Genomic DNA, 17,655 nt, shown 5'->3' with positions numbered 1-17,655 from the left:
TGTTCTTAAAACACTCCCCAGTTGACACTTATTCATCATTTGGCACCTTGCTGAATGATTTGAGACTGCAATTCATAGATAATTATTTTATCTTGGAACCATTATCGCTCACCATGCTACTGTTAAATATGGAATGGCTATTTTATTGCTAAAATACAGTGGTTCCTTTGGATGATTGAATAAGAGAGGATTATGGTACTTAAATCAATATCCAAATACGACAAATCCTCTTTCCCTGCTAACCAACCTTTCTGCAAAGTCATCAGACTTGAAGCTTGGCCTTTTTCATCTTAAGAAGCCTGACCAGTTTCCTCTATAATACCTAGAACATGCATTCATTTATGCAGTCATTCAAAATGGCCATTGAATGTCAACATATTTCAGTCACTGTGTTGAGCTAGCTGGAGCATTTAGCCCAGACTTGGGGCATCAGGGAATGTTTATTAGAGAAAGCAACAGTGAAAATGAGAGCTGAATGAATAGGTGTTAGCCAGGCAAGAGGAGGAAAAGCATTCCAGAACAAGGGATTTGCATATGAAAAGTCCTAGAGGTAAGAGAGAGCACTGCATAATTTGAGAATTTCGGATGGCTGCATATGGGTTTAGCGTAGAGTGCAAAGTTTGCAGTGGCTAGACAGAAGGCTGGAGGGGTAAACAGAAGCCAGATTATAAAGGTCTTCCTTGCCATGCCAGAGAGATGATAGTGACCTCAAATGAAATGGGAAATGCAGGAGTATTAGCAGGTTTTAAAAGAGATGAGCTTGATTTTTGACATCTCAAATTCAAATGCTTTTGCATTATGCAATAAGACCTAGCTAAGAAGCAATTAGAAACGTAAGTCTGGAACTCATTAGAGATAGATATCTAGGCAGAATATATATAAAATTTAGAGTTTGGGGTACATAGAAGATAGCTGAAGTTCTAGTAACGGTTAAAATCACCAAGGTAGAAAATGTAGGAAAGAAAAGAGATAAGAGCCAAAATTAGCATCAAGGACCCCAATCTTACTCAACAGAAAAGGGAAGAAGAATCCATGAAAGAGGGTTAGAAAGAGTAGCCATAGAGGTAGGAAAACAATCTACATACTGTACTATTAAAGAACCCATAGGAAGAGAAAATTTCAAATAAAGAGTGGCCAGAAATATCAGCTGCTGCAGATAATTCATATATCATGAGGACTGATTATTGTCAGTAAATTTTGATTTAGCAACAAAGATCTTATGCATGAGTCTGGACTTATCCTTCAATAGTGAAATCAGGAGCCTGTTTGGGGGAGGGGAATAGATAAGTTAGGAGTCTGGAATTAACATGTACACACTACTATATATAAAATTGATAAACAACAAGGACCTACTATATAGCACAGGGAACCATACTCAATATCTTATAATAACCAATAATGGAAAAGAATATATATATACATATATAAATATATATACATATATATATATATATAGAGAGAGAGAGAGAGAGAGAGAGCCTGTTTAAAGAATGAATAGGTGAAAGGGAGATGAGGAAGTAGAGACCAGCAATGTAAACAATGCTTTTAGGAAGCCTATCAAACATAGGATGGAAGTTGTCCAGAAACCCCAGAGATTTTTTTAAGATAAGAAAAGCTTGACCAGCCTCAACTGTCAATGGAAATAAGCCATCAAAGAAGGAGAAAATGCAGGTGCTGGAGGAAATAGGAGACAGGAGGGCCTTCTTCCTAAACCAGAGTTTAGGAAGAGAGAAGCTTTAGACAGAGAACAACACACCACTTCTTGTGGACAGAACTAAATGTCGAAGGGATGGAAAGTAATGCAGACAAGATGGTGTGCTGTTTGGCAGGAAGCTAAGGGAACACCCAATGAGGGCTGCCTTTTCCCTGAAAATAGAGGGCTAACATCTGCTGAGAGTGAGGTGGGGAATTAGAAGATTTGAGATTTGCATCCTATCATATAGAAAACTGGATCCATTTAAGAGTGAATTATAAAATCTATCTGTAAGTAACACAATGTGTTTTCAAACATAACAACAAATAATGAAAAAAAAAACCCACGGTATTCTAAAATTCATTGTGATAATGGCATGGTTTCTCCCCAGAGAGTAACATAAACATAAAAAAAGTCAGAGGAAAAGACTTCAGTTATTGTTTGTGGTGAATGACCACACATACCATACCAAACACTGGCCATTAGATGACACATGAGAAATAAATATGTTCTTCTAGATTAATTGAATAAAGCAAAGAGCACAGCATATGGAAAATCTACTGTAGAGCCCACAGGTGGCCATGTGCTTCCAGCTGAGCTGATCAGGAGATGGGTTCACTAGCATATCTATACATGTATTTTGTTACTGACATTTTTGCTTCTTAACCTTTTAAAAAATACTATTTATAAGAAATTACCCTTCTGACCATTCCAAATGCGGTTTTATAAAATCAAGCTAAAATCCAACTCTAAATTCCTTCTATTTCTTCCTTTTTCTCAACTCCTAAAGTCAATTGTCCCATTTCCAGTAAATTCCACATTTCTTATTTGCCATGTTTCTTATTTGCCATTTTTAAAATTTTTTCTAAAAGTGGAAATAAATTCTTATAGGTTAGAATGTTATTTTACCTTTTCCCTCATTAGATTCCTCCTGGTGCCTTTCTCAGTACCTGGCTTGTAGCTCTTCCTAAGTCCTTATTGCGTGAATAATTGCTAAATATATTGTTAAATAAAGTTCCACTTTGTGAGAATTTTAATTTCAAAACTGTTTACACAATATTCTGAAACTGTTCTCATTTTCTTGTGGAAATGTCTTAAAGCATATTACCCAAGTGCCTCTTACTATGCAAACATAAAAAGAAAATATTGACTTGAGATCCCTGGTTTTAGGTTGGGTCCTCCTATCTATAAAGAATGATCAACATTTGGCAAGAATTAGGTGAATAACATTCTTAATGTGGTAACTAGGCTGACTTTTTTTTTTTTTTTTTTGCTATTCCTGCCTCTTAAAATATTTATGTTTTCCACCTTGGTTTGGTTTCAAAAAGCCCGCTGATGGGTATGCACCAAGGCCCCAGGATTTTTAGCACTTTTTTTTAAACACCTTGTAGAGAAGAAATGTAAATAGCCAGGTGCTACAATAAATTTTAGAAATTTGTGAGTCTATTCCCCAGATTAGAGTAAGAGAAAAACTAATGCAGAGATTGATGTAGGGAAAAGAGAACAGAAACTCTTGTCAGTATAGCTACAACAGCCCAGTATTCGTTTCTCAAATCAAAGAGCTTCTTTAAAAGTATGTATCAATATGTTTAAGAGCTGAGTTCTCTCTCAATGATATGTGTGTGCACATGCGCATGTGTGTTCACAGGAGCACACAAACGCGTAGGTGGGGAGCTGTATGATAAATTACATTCTTTCATTAATTTAAAAACAAACATCCCTCTTCCTTTACAGAATTGTCAACATCACACTGCTGGTGACTTCTGTGAACGATGTGTTCTTGGATATTATGGCATTGTCAAGGGATTGCCAGATGACTGTCAGCAATGTGCTTGCCCTCTGATTTCTTCCAGCAACAAGTAAGATTGTGAAATATTACCATGTTTCCCAATCAGTAACACCATCTGTGTAGCACATGGGCTTTCTATGATTTGGCTATTCTTTTCATGTAGACAAAAGTCTCAATTTAAGATAGAGTTTTTAAACAATATAAAAACATGACAAAAGTGAGCACATAATACTCTATGGTTCATTTTTCTTTTAAAACTCTGTCCCAAGTAAATAATGCTTATTAATTAAAATGTAAATACCAACATTAACTTATATTTATGAAATAAATAATATATGTACAAATGTGCATATTTTATAAATTTTTAGAAAGGTCTAGTGTTTGCATATAGTTCTGCCATAAATTCAGCTATGAAGGATTGTTTGATGCATATTATATAAATTTTGTAGCTGTTTCCATTCATTTTATGTGTTTATTAATTCATGATTGGTAAAGAATAATCAAGGAAATAATTGAAAAATAATGTTGTTAAAGCAGGGTGACTTATTGTTATACTCCAGAGTAAGTCAATATCTCCCAGAATCACAACCCCCTTTCTGTTAAGATAGTCTGAGCTTGGTACCATGGAAACACAACCATAAGGGGAAACAAACGCTGGCATATTTTATTTTAGTGCTGTCAGAACATTCTGCACTGTTTATGTATTGATGAAAACCCCTAGGTGTTTTCACTTACCTTTTTGCTAAGGCTATCTATACTTTCTGCTAAGTGATTTATAGACATCAATCTCTACATTGTAGGGCATTTATTTCTCTTAAGAATTTGCTTTTGAAAAGAATGTAGGGCACTTTGTTCAGAATTAGAATCCTGGACACCTTATCTTGAGTGTATAAGAAGCACAAAGCAACTCAGATGAAGAACTGTTTCCACCTATACTCACTAAGTTTCTTTTTCCATCTCTGGCTTTGTTTACATTCTGCAAACATTTTCACGTAATTGTCTCCCTTTCCTCTGTAAGCACCTCTTTTTGGTTGAACAGAGTCACAAGTTTTGCATAGGGTCTCAAATGTAAATTTTTAGGTAAGTGGTGTATTGATGAGGATAAAATACATGATCTTCTTGTTCATCCAAGCACCAAGTGGTAGGTGTATGAAAAATATCATTTTCCTTTCCCTAATCTACCTCTGATGACCAGATTTTGAACAAGAGAATGCTGTTTATTGTTTATTAAAATATAAATGATCTGGATTAGAAAGATTCAATAATTACTTTATAATTTCCTGTTGGGCGGACTATAGCAAAAGCTCCAGGAGATATAGAAAAGAAGCATAACACCTCTTGGAGAGGCTCACAGTAAAATGGGTGTCTTCAGAGAGGTCAACTGAGATATAAAGAGAATTCAAAGGCACAAAGTACCACAGTTGACTGTGGAAACTTAAAGAACATATTTAAAGAAGTAGGAGTATTTATAATAAATTTAAAATGTATTTAAATTATTAAATTTACAGTGGATTGAAGGGTTTTTACTGGTGGAGATAGTAGAAAATGTAAGGAGCAAAAGCTTAGCAGCAGAAAACTCAAATCATGTTTAAGAACTGTTAAGAGTTTGGAGCATGGGTTCAAATAGAATTTCATAATTACAGAAGAAAATGAATGAGAGAATGGAGGCCATAGTGTAGAAATCCATGAATACCAGTCTAAGAAATTGCTATTTAATTTTCTATGTAATGAGGAAACATTACACATTTTTATTAAAAAAAAAAAGATTAATGTGATGAGAGCCACACTTTAGGAAGACTATTATGATGGAATTGAGTGTAATGAATTGAAACAGGAAAATAAGAAAAGCAAAGAGACTGATTAAAAAGCTATTGCACTAGCTTAGGCAAAAGATAATTAGAACCTGAAAGTAGGTAATAGCAACAAGAATAGAGACAAGGAGATGGATGTGAGAAAATTGTTGAATGCAGCTCTACAGGGTTGATAGCTAATTAGATACGACAGGTTTAGGCAAAGCAGGATTTGAAGCCAGGGATTTGTAGCCAGGTTGACCCCCCAAAATGGTGGGGTCATTAACTGAAATAGAAACCAGGAGAGAGCTGCTATAGAAGAAAGACAATTTATGTTTCAAATAAGTTAAATTGATATGAAAGGTCTATCTGAATGGAAATATGCAAATAGCCACAAGAAATCAAAACCTGAAAATTGGGAGGGCAGATGAAGGAAGTGATATGTTAATAAATGAATTATAGATAAGATTCCCCAGGGTCATGTTACTCAAGGGGAGCACATGGAAAGAAGGAAAGACAAGACTATGTACATTAGAGAAGTCAGAAGAGAAAGAAGACCCAGGACAAGAGCTGTGAGGGAGGCAATGGAACCAAGGCCACGCTGCCACTGACACAGTGAGAGAAAAGAGCAGCAGAGAATGAGCATTGGATGCTGCTCTCCCAAGGGAGACTAAGTACATACAGTGGCAATTAACTGTGCAGGTCCCTGATGGATTTTGGCAATCAGTAGTGGAAGCAGACATTAGGTCACGTGGGTGTGAGTGCACAGCTCTAAGAAATGTGAAGAAGGGAAAGAAATAGTACTACCTCGATTGATTAGCAGGATCAACAAAAAAGTGTTTTCATATTTGTTTCACTTTTGTTTTATATGAGTTACGTAATTTAAGTATATTTTTATACAAAGGACACTGTAAGAATCAAGTATGAAATCAAAGTGGCTAGTTCAGTGGCTTTCAAACTTTATTGATTGCAACCACTGTAAGAAAACCTTTTTTTAATCATAAGCTAGAATACAAAAAATGTGTGTGTGGATATCTAACTAGCTAGCTAGCTAACTAACTAGCTAACTAGCTATACATATATAATATATACTGTAACTTCTATTCAATTTTATTTTCTTGTATTATTAGAAGAAACTTTAGCCAAAACCCACTAAAGTGATTTCATGACCCCCTAAGGTCATCACATAAAGTTTGGAACATTCATTAACAAAGTAAAGACCTATGTATGATGAGAAGAGAAGCACTTCTCCCTGAGATAAGAAAAAAAGATTCTGAAACATAGATGGAGGAGGCTGAGATATCCCTCTTCATAGATGGAGGATGGTGAGTAAGTGATTACTAACTCACCCACATATTAGTTCAAGTCTCCAATATCTCTTACCAAAACAAATACAATGAACTTTTAACCATTGTGACAGTACAGCATTGCTCGCATACCCTCAAGGGTTTTCCACTGCCTACCAAGGAAAGCTCAGATATTTTAGCAGAGTGTTAGAAACTCTCTGCAATCTGACCCCTCTTTCCAGGCTCAATGCCCTCTCCTCCCTTCTACAATGAGGCCAAGTTTGAGTTTCTCGGAGCTTTTCTTCTCCAAATGTGTTCAGCAGTTTTTGCCAGACAAAGAAAAAGCTGCATGGTTTCACATATGGGTGTAATCTAAAAATGAGCAAACTCATGGAAACAGTGTACAACGGTAGTTGCCAGGGAGCAGGGAACGGGAGAAATTGGGAGAGGGTGGTAAAAGGGTGCAAACTTTCAGTTATAAAATGAATAAGGTCTAAGGATCTAATACATAACATAGTGACCACAGTTGATAATACATTATTGTATAATGGATACTTACTAGGAGAGTAGAACTTGTGAATTCTCACACAAAGGAAGGTAAATATATGAAGTGATAGATATGTTAATTATCTAGATGGTGGGAATGCTTTCACACCATACACGTGTATCAAATCATCACGTGTACACTTTAAATATATTACAATTTTTTTTGCCAGTTATACTTTAATAAAGCTGAAAAAACACAAATAGATATATAATGTAATATCAGATAGTGAAAGTGCCACCAGGAAAGAATAGAGCAGCCTCAGTGAATCTGGAGTGAATGGGGTACCCTTTTAGTTAGGGTGCTTGATGAAGATCTTCACAAAGAAACAGGTGAGGCTTGTTCAGAGCCTTGAATGAAGTAATGGAGAGAGTCACCTGACTACCTGGAGGAAGAGCAGACCAGCCAGAGGAAAAAATAAGTGCACTGGCCTGGAGACAGGCCACGCTTAGTAGACAGCAAGGATCCAGGGCAGCTGGAGCAGAGCGAATGGGGACAGGGGAAGGGTGACAGGAGTTGGAGTCAGGGAAGCTCCAGTGAGTAACTAAACGTCCTGAAGGCTAAAAATCTGCCAATGGCAAGAGGTGGCTTAGAACAGGATAATGCAATGAATTAATTATGGTGACACCAGCAGCATTTGCAGATAGAATACCTGTGGAATGTGAGAGAAAGGAGACAAAGGTGACTCTGTGGTTTATGGCAGAGCAAATGGAAGCAAAGGAAGCAAAGTATGGCCATTGACAGAGACAGGGAAAACGATAGAATGGTTAGCGGTATTTTTTGGAGGACAGGAGCTCAGTTTTAGATCTGTTAGGATAGGTGCAGTATTTAGAGCCTTTTAATACTGAATGAGATCATTTAGGGGAGAAAGGACAGGACAGGATAGGAGAAACCTAAAGGCTGAACTGTGAAGCATATTAAGAGGTCAAGGACATGATGTAGATCCAGCAAAGGAGACTGAAAAGGAACAATCAGTGAACTGGGATAAGGGGGTGGGATCCCAGAAGCTAATTCATTGCAGTAGACTCCACAGGGGATGACACAGAGCAGCAGACTCTAAATCTCAGAAATTCTGTTGAAGCAACCTTGGAATTAACAAATCTAAGGGAATGTAAAAGATGGCCTACAAGAGGAAAAATAGTCGGATTTCTGAGTGGTCCTGCAGACAGTATGAAAATTGAGAGGAGATGAGGGATTTGGGAGCATAAAGAATAGACTCTAACCTCAAGTAAGGTGTAATTCCTACTTCCTCTTTCATAAGTCCTTATATATGATGTAAGGAAAAAGTTTAGTCCACCATAATGTCATAATTCAAAAAAATTTATATCTACTATCCAAGGAGAATTATAACATTCCTGCATAGTAATTGAGACAGATATGTTACTATAAAGGAATATAATTTAATTATGTTGGCTCTGTAGAATTTCCCTTGAATGTCTAAAAATCTGTTTCCAAGTGCCTATATATGTATATGAGTTTGTGTGTGCATGTGTGTGTGCACGCGCAGATGAACTCAGCATCAAGCTGAGTTAAAAGAGCTAGAAGCTTGCAAGAATGTGTCAATTATGTATTTGTGGGTCTATTTTTGTGAAGGCAAAAAAAATAATTTGTTGAATAATGATGTTGTGAGTAGTTGATCAGTTTGTTCACATATTTTGCAAAGGTTAGAGTTTATTACTCATTCATGTACTATCGATTTAATGCATTAGACAGAAAATTGAAATAGTGTCCTAATGGCACCTGACCAATAGGAGTTGCAGCTCTGGTCTATATACTTTATTGCTTTTTCAGCATCAACTGCTTTTGCAGACCAACAAAAAGGAAAATGGTGTTTGCAGCATTACCATTTTGCAACGAATATATGTGTCTTTTCTTCCTAAATTTCCAGTGTACCATGCATTTTGTCCAGTGGGAATGAAGCACTACTTGTATTTGAGAGAAGTTTGTAACAATACAAAAGTACGTTTTAGCATAGTTTAGTTTTCAAGTCTTGTCTGGTATTTCTTTTGTGGTGTAAGGTGATCAAGAATCCTGGAGAAGGGCTGACTGGCCATGGTCTGTCAGTGTTGTAGTGACAACAGGGCATGTTATATGAGACCTACTTACTAGAAGAGATTATAAAATTGTCAGAAAAGCTTATTCATTTTCATGCAGAAAGATTTCCATTCTTCTTTCCTCACACTAGATCACATTATTTTGTACTTAAAGTAAAATGTAGCTTGAAATCTGTATATAAATTAGAAAAGGCACTCTTTTATTTTAAGTGAAACATCTATTCACACGTCATGCATTGAAATGCCAGTGGCAGTTTGGGCTTTTTAGAAAAAAAATTATATAGCTTTTATGTCCCCATTTTTTTAACCTGAAAGATATTCAATAATACTTATTCTACTATCTGACAAATATGCAGGAATTCTCATCATGTTTTTCTTCTGATTCATGAAAAATAGTACACTTTCTCTGGATGTTTAATATTTTCCTGGTTGTCACATAATTATTAAAATTTCAAAGTTTTAACATGGTCGGTGAGATGCGTTGTTAATTCATCAAAAAACAACCATCTTTATTTGCTGACTATTATTAGTAGTACTTAGTTGTGATAGCCTACCCTTGAATAGAAACTTATAAATATGCCATTTCTAACCATCAAAAAATAGTCATCTAGTTAATAGATAGAATTGCTTAAATTTATAAAATAAATAAGTCAAAAGATTTTTTGCAATCTTCCTTTTCTGATTCAGTTTCAGCCCTTCTTGTGTCGCGGAAGGCCTGGATGATTACCGCTGCACAGCTTGCCCTCGAGAATACGAAGGCCAGTACTGCGAACGGTAGGAACAGTCATGATACATTTAGAGCAATGATGCATAGAGATCATATAATAAAAGATCATAGTAGAAAAGTATTCATTATTTTTATGTCATTATTTTCATATTCTCTAGTAGCTTATATGCTTTCAAAAGTATTTTTATATCTTTAGACTTTATCCAAAGAAAGTTGTTTACTTCCATCTGTTTAGACTTTTTCTAAGATTCCAAATTACTTCACAATTATCTGATTTATATTTTAGCATATATATATGTATATACTCCAACATAGATTAGAGAGGGAGAGAGAGACAGAGGGAGGGAGCATTTTACAAGAACAAATAAATAATTTCCAAAAGCTTATCTGTAGTTAACAGTAATAAAAAGCTGGCCACACATAATTCTCATTTGAGTTCACTGGAAGTTGTTGGCTAGCACTAACTGCATGCACATCGCTGTTCTGAGCACTCTGGCACTACATCAGCAAGTATACACGTAATTCAGAATATAAATGGTATCAGGGATTCTTAATTAAAACCACCAAACATTAAAGTGTTATTTGGTTCTCCTTTTCAACACGCAAACAATAGTATTTAAATGCCTCCTCTCACCATATTTTTTACAAATTCTGATAATGCATGTAGGTAGTTATTAAATTGAATGCTAACATGTAATACAAATGGTAAGTTAAGAAACAGAATTCCAGACTGACTGTCTAGGAAGGTTGTAATTTATATTTTTCTAGATGCATATTTTCTATAAGGTCAGTATCTTGGATATTCAAGCTTATCACCACTATTTTTAGTAGGTTTTTATTCTTTCTAAGGTAATGGAGAGCAACTGATATTAACTATTAACATTAAACACACATGATAATTTTAGTGTAATTGATAACAGTATAAAGTTCTATAAAGACCCATGGACATAGCTGAGCTCCACAAACTACTGGGTCTCATTTTTCTCTTTTATAACATCAGAATAGCTGATACTCTACCTACTTTCCACTGACATTATGAAGATCAGGTAAATAGAGGATACCCTGCCTGAGTACCTACATAGAGGTCTCCTCTCCCATAGGAGAGGCAAAAAAGCCTGAGAATTTACCCCCCACGCCTTCCTCCAGTGGCCCAGATCTAATGACTCGCTAGCGTGGGAGTACAAAAGTCCAGCTCCTTTGCCCGAAAGCTGAACAAATCTTGAGATGCTATTTATGCTCCAGAGCTTTCCATGGACTTAGGCTAAGACTGGGACCTCACCTGGAATCACACCATTGCCTAGATTCTTTCTTTTCCATTTCCTGCTTCACCCACTCCTTTGCTGGATTCTTCCAGGAGCACTTCCTTAAATTACGAATCTCTTTGCAAATATAAACCAATATTATCATCATCAATTTAAGAATCGTCTTTTAATATAACCAGCAATGGTTGTGTTAATAATGGAAATAAATAGGTAACTAAATAATTAAACACGTTTTCTAAATTCCAATTCTGTTTCTATAAGTTTGCAAAATATATTTCTAAATAATTCTGTATGTGGTAACTTTAAACACAATATCCACTACTTGCATATATATGTATGTGTATGTATGTGTATATATATATATATATATATATATATATAAAACAGTACATTCACAATTTCCATGCCAACAGAGATTTGTAACAATTAGGTAACTAAAAGCAGTACAAAATCCAAAAACATTTCCATTTGTTGTGGAGATATATACATCATTTGAATATGTATATTTTAATGTCAGCCAGCGTGCTTTAGTGTTCATGCTTAGGCTAATATTCATTTCATGCCCTTGTAAACACCAGTAGGATGATGACTAAAACATCCCTGGATGCCAAGGGGATTATCTGCCATAATTTATGAAAAAATGTTTGATACTATAGCTACATTTGTAAATTGGAGTTTCCACTATCTATAAAAGCGTGTATATAGAAAAGACTGGAAGGGTACACTGAAATGACAATTATTGTCATAAGGCAGAGTGATTATAGAAAAATTACTTTTTTAACATCCATAAATGTTTAATCAATAAGAGGTGACATTTATATAGCATAGAGATGAGCAGGGTCATACACTATCAAATGGGAATGGCTTGAATTGTTTTTGCAGTTCTCAAATGTTGTTACAGCTCCACATTCATCATCTCTAACACATAAATGATCAGGTTATATTTCCCTGAAAAATTGCTTTTATTCAGCTAAATTAATCCAAAGGTCTTGCTTAAATTTTTATTGTAACCTTCCAAATAAATTTGTTTCACTTCTGAGAGCTTCTTAAATCATTTAAATCACCTTATGACCTGCCCAAACTCATCAGCTCAGGTCTAAAACTGCTTAAATGTCTTGAGTATCACTGTATTATAGAAACCCCTACCCATGCTTTGTCTTCGTTACTCTTGTAACTAAAACTCTTTGAACATTTAATCATTCTGAACCTGCTTAGAATTGAATTCTTTCACCTGAAAATGTTAAGAAACCATTTAAGTGGGCTTATTTAAATGATACTTTTATTGAGCATTTGTAATAGTACATTGGAAATAAAATATTAAAACCATAAATGTATAAAAACCTAACGTTACAGATCATTTTCTTCTTGCTTTGCTTTTTCTAACCAGCATGGGATGAACTAACTTTCACAATCAGCCTGCAAGTTTCTACAATCCCAGGCCACTAAAGATGGTCCAGGATTATCTGGCTAGTGTTTGCAACTTTTGCCTTCAATTTCCTACTGTCTCTCAGCTTCCTCCCATATTTTCCTCTTGAACAAAAATTCTTACCGTTGATTATATTTAGGCTATGTGTATAATTTATTTTCCAATCCAGGATACTCTAGGGAAAGACAGAATATGTTTTTAATACTTAAGCCAGGACAACAGGCAAACTGGGACCATTCTGGGTAAACCAGAGCATATGGTTTTGCCAGCATCTTGTGAAGTTATCAGACTTCCAGTAACATAACCGACAGTGGTATATACGTAGATGAATGGTTGTTGCACAGACGGGTAGAAGAGAGTGGATGGCAATTTGGCTTCATCCAGTTGGATTTCCTTTCTAATTTCTCAAGTCGGTGTTACATATTTTATTGGCATAACATTACCCCACTTCCAGAGATACACAATGAAAAATCCATCTTGAGGAAGATGTGGTAGAAAGGAAAGACCAGGCGAATTAAATAGAAAATGTAGTAGTTTATCGCCACTTGCTTCTTTTTGCTCATTGGTAAAATTAATGGGTTGAATTCCTTGGTCATTTTGATCTCTAAAATGCGTGCTTCTAGGAAAGCCCAGGAGTAAATAGAAAATTTTATTCATTTCTAATTTAAAAATGAAACCTTCAAAAAAAAGTTTATTATCTAGAGCAGTAGTGGGCAGAGTATGGACCACAAAATTTGGCCCATTGACTAATCCTGTATGGCACTCAAGCTGGGAATGGCGGTTATGGGCAAACTTTGATGACAGAGAGCAATAAATTTGAGCCCTAGTTAAGTAAATTTGATACCTCAACAAGAATCCCATTCTTATTATTAGTTTGGTTTTCCATTAGTAGATTATTATTATAAAACAATTTATATTCTATTATTATGTTTTGAATTCCATCAACCAACAGTGTTTGAAAATTTCTTTCACTGCATGAGTTTGATTTTGCCTCTTGACCTGCAAAGCCTAAAATATTTACAGTCTGGTTCTTTACAGGAAAAGTTTGCTAACCCCTGATCTGTTGACTTCTGGTATCAATTTTGTTTCATTCAAACAATACACACACACACAACAACAATTTCGAGACATGACTTACTATTAATCTCCTTTGCTTTGTCACTGTTTAAATTCAGGTGTGCCCCTGGCTATACCGGCAGCCCAAGCAGCCCCGGAGGCTCCTGCCAAGAATGTGAGTGTGACCCCCATGGCTCACTGCCTGTCCCCTGTGACCCTGTCACAGGGATCTGCACGTGCCGACCCGGAGCCACGGGGCAGAAGTGTGACGGCTGCAAACACTGGCATGCGCGCGAGGGCATGGAGTGTGTTTGTACGTATACTAACTTAGCTATTAGTTCTGGGGGCCTTGGTTCCATTTCTATCTCATTTCCAATGGCAAAGACTGACTTTTTTTTTTCTTATTCTGCAATAGCTAGTGTTACTCTTCATTTTCTCTGACACTATCTATCCACCTTCTTCTGTTTGCCTGCTGTTTTTGTCTCCACCTCCTGAGCCGAGAACAGCTGAGAAAATCCTCAGCATGCTTTAGTCAGTTCATTGAAGACCTACAGCAAAGCTCCCGGAGGCAGATTTTATTTTATTTTGCCCATCTCAGAGTTTGCAGTTTTACCTAAAGTTGACATTGCCTTTGTGACAGATTAAAGGTCTGGGTTTATTAAATATTTTTAGAGTCGTCCTGAATTTGTAATCAGCTGGACAGACACTGTAAGGCTTGAATTACAACTGACTTTTCTTTTCCGAGTTTTTACAGAAATCCATGGGCATCCTGCTTCGTAACTTTCTCTTGCCCTACAGAACCTGGAAGCAGTGACAATGAACTCAGGTGTTTTTACTCATATGTTTTGTTTTGTTTTAATAACTGCTTCTGGATTCAGTAATGCCATACTGAACATACATCGAATATCAGTAGTTAAATAGAATTCTTGGATCTTATATAAATTCTAATCTAAAACAGTTATTTATAAATTTAGAGAGGACAGTTATATTATGGTATTCTTTTCCTTGAGGGAATTTACATTAGTGGTCTTAATTCTTTCTAACAAATAGAAATGGAAATTATTTAAGTGTCTTTTATTTCAATATTTATTTATTTTAATGTATTTACACAGGCCAGTATTTCTGGTTTTAACACCTTATGTGTGTCTGAAGCTTAACATTTTAACTAGAACTTTTGTTTGTGCTCTAGTTTGATGAGTTACCTCAAAAGCTAAGGCTGGCTTTTTAGATATGCCAAAAGGTAAAGACTGGGTATGTTTGGGAATATAACTTTTTAAACTTTTTTTCTATGTATTTCAATAATCTTTGATGAAAGTGTATTGCATTTAAAATAAAAGTAAGTGTCAAGGTTGATGGGAGGGGAGAGATGAAGTGTAATATGTAATATACATTTACGTTATCGTATTCAGTTATTGGTGTATACATATTCACTCTTCTCAAGTAAAATGGCATATTTTAATGATAATTGAAATGGACTTCCAATGTACTCCAACTAGTTTTAATATTATTGAAACTAAATTATTAGTATGGAAATATTTAACTAAGTAATATATAGATATTCCTAACCTAAATGCTAATCTAACGGACCTTGAACTTTAAAGTAATTAGTTTTCTAGAGGTGAGATCAGAAAAATCTGATCTCTTTTTCTATGAGTTTGTTGGTTTCTTTGCTTTCTACCTTGTTCCATTAATCTATATGTGTATTTTTGTGCCAGTACCATACCGTTTTGATAACTGTAGCTTTGCAGTAGGGTCTGAAGTCAGGGAGCCTGATTCCTCCAGCTCTGCTTTTCTTTCTCAAGATTGTTTTGGCTCTTTCATGTATTTTGTTTTTCCATACAAATTTTAGAATCATTTGTTCTAGTTCTGTGGAAAATGCCATTGTATTCTGATAGAGATTGGATCAAATCTGTAGATTGCTTTAGGTAGTATGGTCATTTAAACAATACTCTTCCAATCCATAAGCACGGTATATCCTTCCATTTGTTTGTGTTGTCTTCAATTTCTTTAACCAGTGTCTTACAGTTTTACAAGTATAGGTCTTTTACCTCCTTAGTTAGATTTATACCTAGGTATTTTATTCTTTTTGATGCAATTGTAAGTGGGATTGTTTTCTTAATTTCTCTTTCTAATAGTTTGTTGTTAGTATATAAAAATACGATAGATTTCTGTATATTAATTTTGTGTCCTACCACTTTACTGAATTCAATGATGAGTTCAAATAGTTTTGGGGCAGTGCCTTTAGGGTTTTCTATATATAGCATCATGTCATCTGCAAACAGTGACAGTTTTACTTCTTCTTTTCCTTCTATCTTTCTATATCCTTAAGCTAACTTAGAGCAAGAAACCAAAGAATGGATTGACCCAGCACATTTGATCTGCAGGGCCTGTTTTGTCACGTGTGCCTATAGTAGAATTTTATAATGCCCGTGAGTGGGAGTGGATGAAAGTAGCCTGGTTCTGGCAAGAGAATATTTATATAGTAAGAGAAATGTCTTCTGAGAAAAGCTTCTTTGGAGCCTGGAGCATGTATTGTACAGTTAATTCTTCTCTCTTTGGTTCATTCTCTAGAAAACACAGTTTAATTTGGCCTACATCATGGATATGTATACCCCCCCAAAAATGTAGGATAAATGACATTGGCATGATCATTGCAGTATCTCAGGTGAGCTGCATATTGGTGGAAGGAGTCTCCCTGTATAGTTAGTTTATGCTCTTAATTTATTTAACAAATAATTTTAAATTGTGCTGTAGAGGACACAGAGAAAATGCAGAAAGCATGAAAGAACTTTTCTTGACCACCTACATTTCTAAAAGAAACTAATAGCTGCCACGGACAATTGCCAGAGAGCAAGCTAGGGTTTTATTGGATCCAAAATAGTGAGTTTCTTGCAGGACACAGGCTTTTTATACATGGGCATTCCATTACTATCATGAAGAATTTACACGAATAGTCTGTGCCTTTAGTAGGAGATATTTAGATACAAGAGTCTCTCATAGTTAGCCAAATTCAAACCACCAACGTTCTCAACCCCGCCAAACCAACTCAGTGCCTGGGCACACCTGACCAACGTATCTGCTTTCAATCCCAGGCATCCCCTACAGCCCCTTCCGCCACACAGGATTCATCACAGTAGTAATTCTTTAAAGGTTCACCCGTGTTGAGAGCCTTCCATTTGTCAGAAATGATGTTAAGTGCTTTATATGCTGTTCTTTTCATTCTTGCCACGTCCCCATACATTATTATGTCCACAGTGTGATTTAAAAAAAAAAAAAAAAAAAACTGAAATCAACTATACCCCAACAAAAATTTTTACATTTTAAATAAATAAATAAATAAAACTGAATTTAGGTGATTTAAGTCACCTTTCCAAGGTTCACCCTGACTTTTCAACAGAGTTGTGATTTGAACCTAGATCTGTCTTGAAAATCTTACTTTCTTAACCCCTATGCTGACTGTTAATGCAAGGCACAAAAAGAAAACATGGTTTTCCCAATATATTCAACATTAATTATTTCAGTTCTTAATTCATTTACTTCTTCTGGGCTTAGAGCCCATCTTACCTCTATGAAGAAGAAAGATAAAATGGGCTTAAAAAATGAAAAAATTTTAATGTGTATAATGTCAGTAGGTACATACATTTTTATTCCCCTCTGCTAACCATTAAGACTCTTTCCTCTAAGTTTTAAAACATTATGGTAGTTATCAGGAGTTCCCTGGTGGTCTAGTGGTTAGGATTCAGAGCTTTCACTGCTGTGGCCCAGGTTCAATCCCTGGTTGGGGAACTGAGATCCCATGAGCCACATGGTGCGGCCAAAAAAACCAAAAAAACGTTATGGTAGTTATGATAGATTCTTATTCATCAGAGGTGGTCAAGTGGAGTCCTGTCCTCTGTGCAGATGAGAAGACACACTAACTGGGTGCTCAGGTTTCCTCCAAAGCCTTTTCATTTTTTTCTTGTGGGGATAATTGGAGAGAGCTCTGCAATGCATTCTTTCTTTACAGATGTTGATGAGTTCTGAGTAGA

The 17,655-nt window shown here is 35.7% G+C and overlaps 1 protein-coding gene across 1 annotated transcript in view; it reads left to right on the top strand.

The window, feature by feature from the left end:
* Positions 1–17,655, top strand: part of LAMA2 (laminin subunit alpha 2) — a 605,756-nt gene that overhangs the window by 436,548 nt on the left and 151,553 nt on the right. Inside the window, exons 30-32 of the mRNA XM_060167667.1 lie at positions 3,428–3,552; positions 9,844–9,930; positions 13,747–13,940. Coding sequence (XP_060023650.1) covers positions 3,428–3,552; positions 9,844–9,930; positions 13,747–13,940 — 406 coding nt within the window. The remainder of the gene's footprint in view (positions 1–3,427; positions 3,553–9,843; positions 9,931–13,746; positions 13,941–17,655) is intronic.

This window comes from Lagenorhynchus albirostris, chromosome 12, assembly GCF_949774975.1.
Source record: "Lagenorhynchus albirostris chromosome 12, mLagAlb1.1, whole genome shotgun sequence".
In the NCBI taxonomy this organism is placed as follows: Eukaryota; Metazoa; Chordata; class Mammalia; order Artiodactyla; family Delphinidae; genus Lagenorhynchus; species Lagenorhynchus albirostris.
Note: the sequence above shows the minus strand (reverse complement) of the source record. Positions and strands in the feature narration are given on the sequence as shown.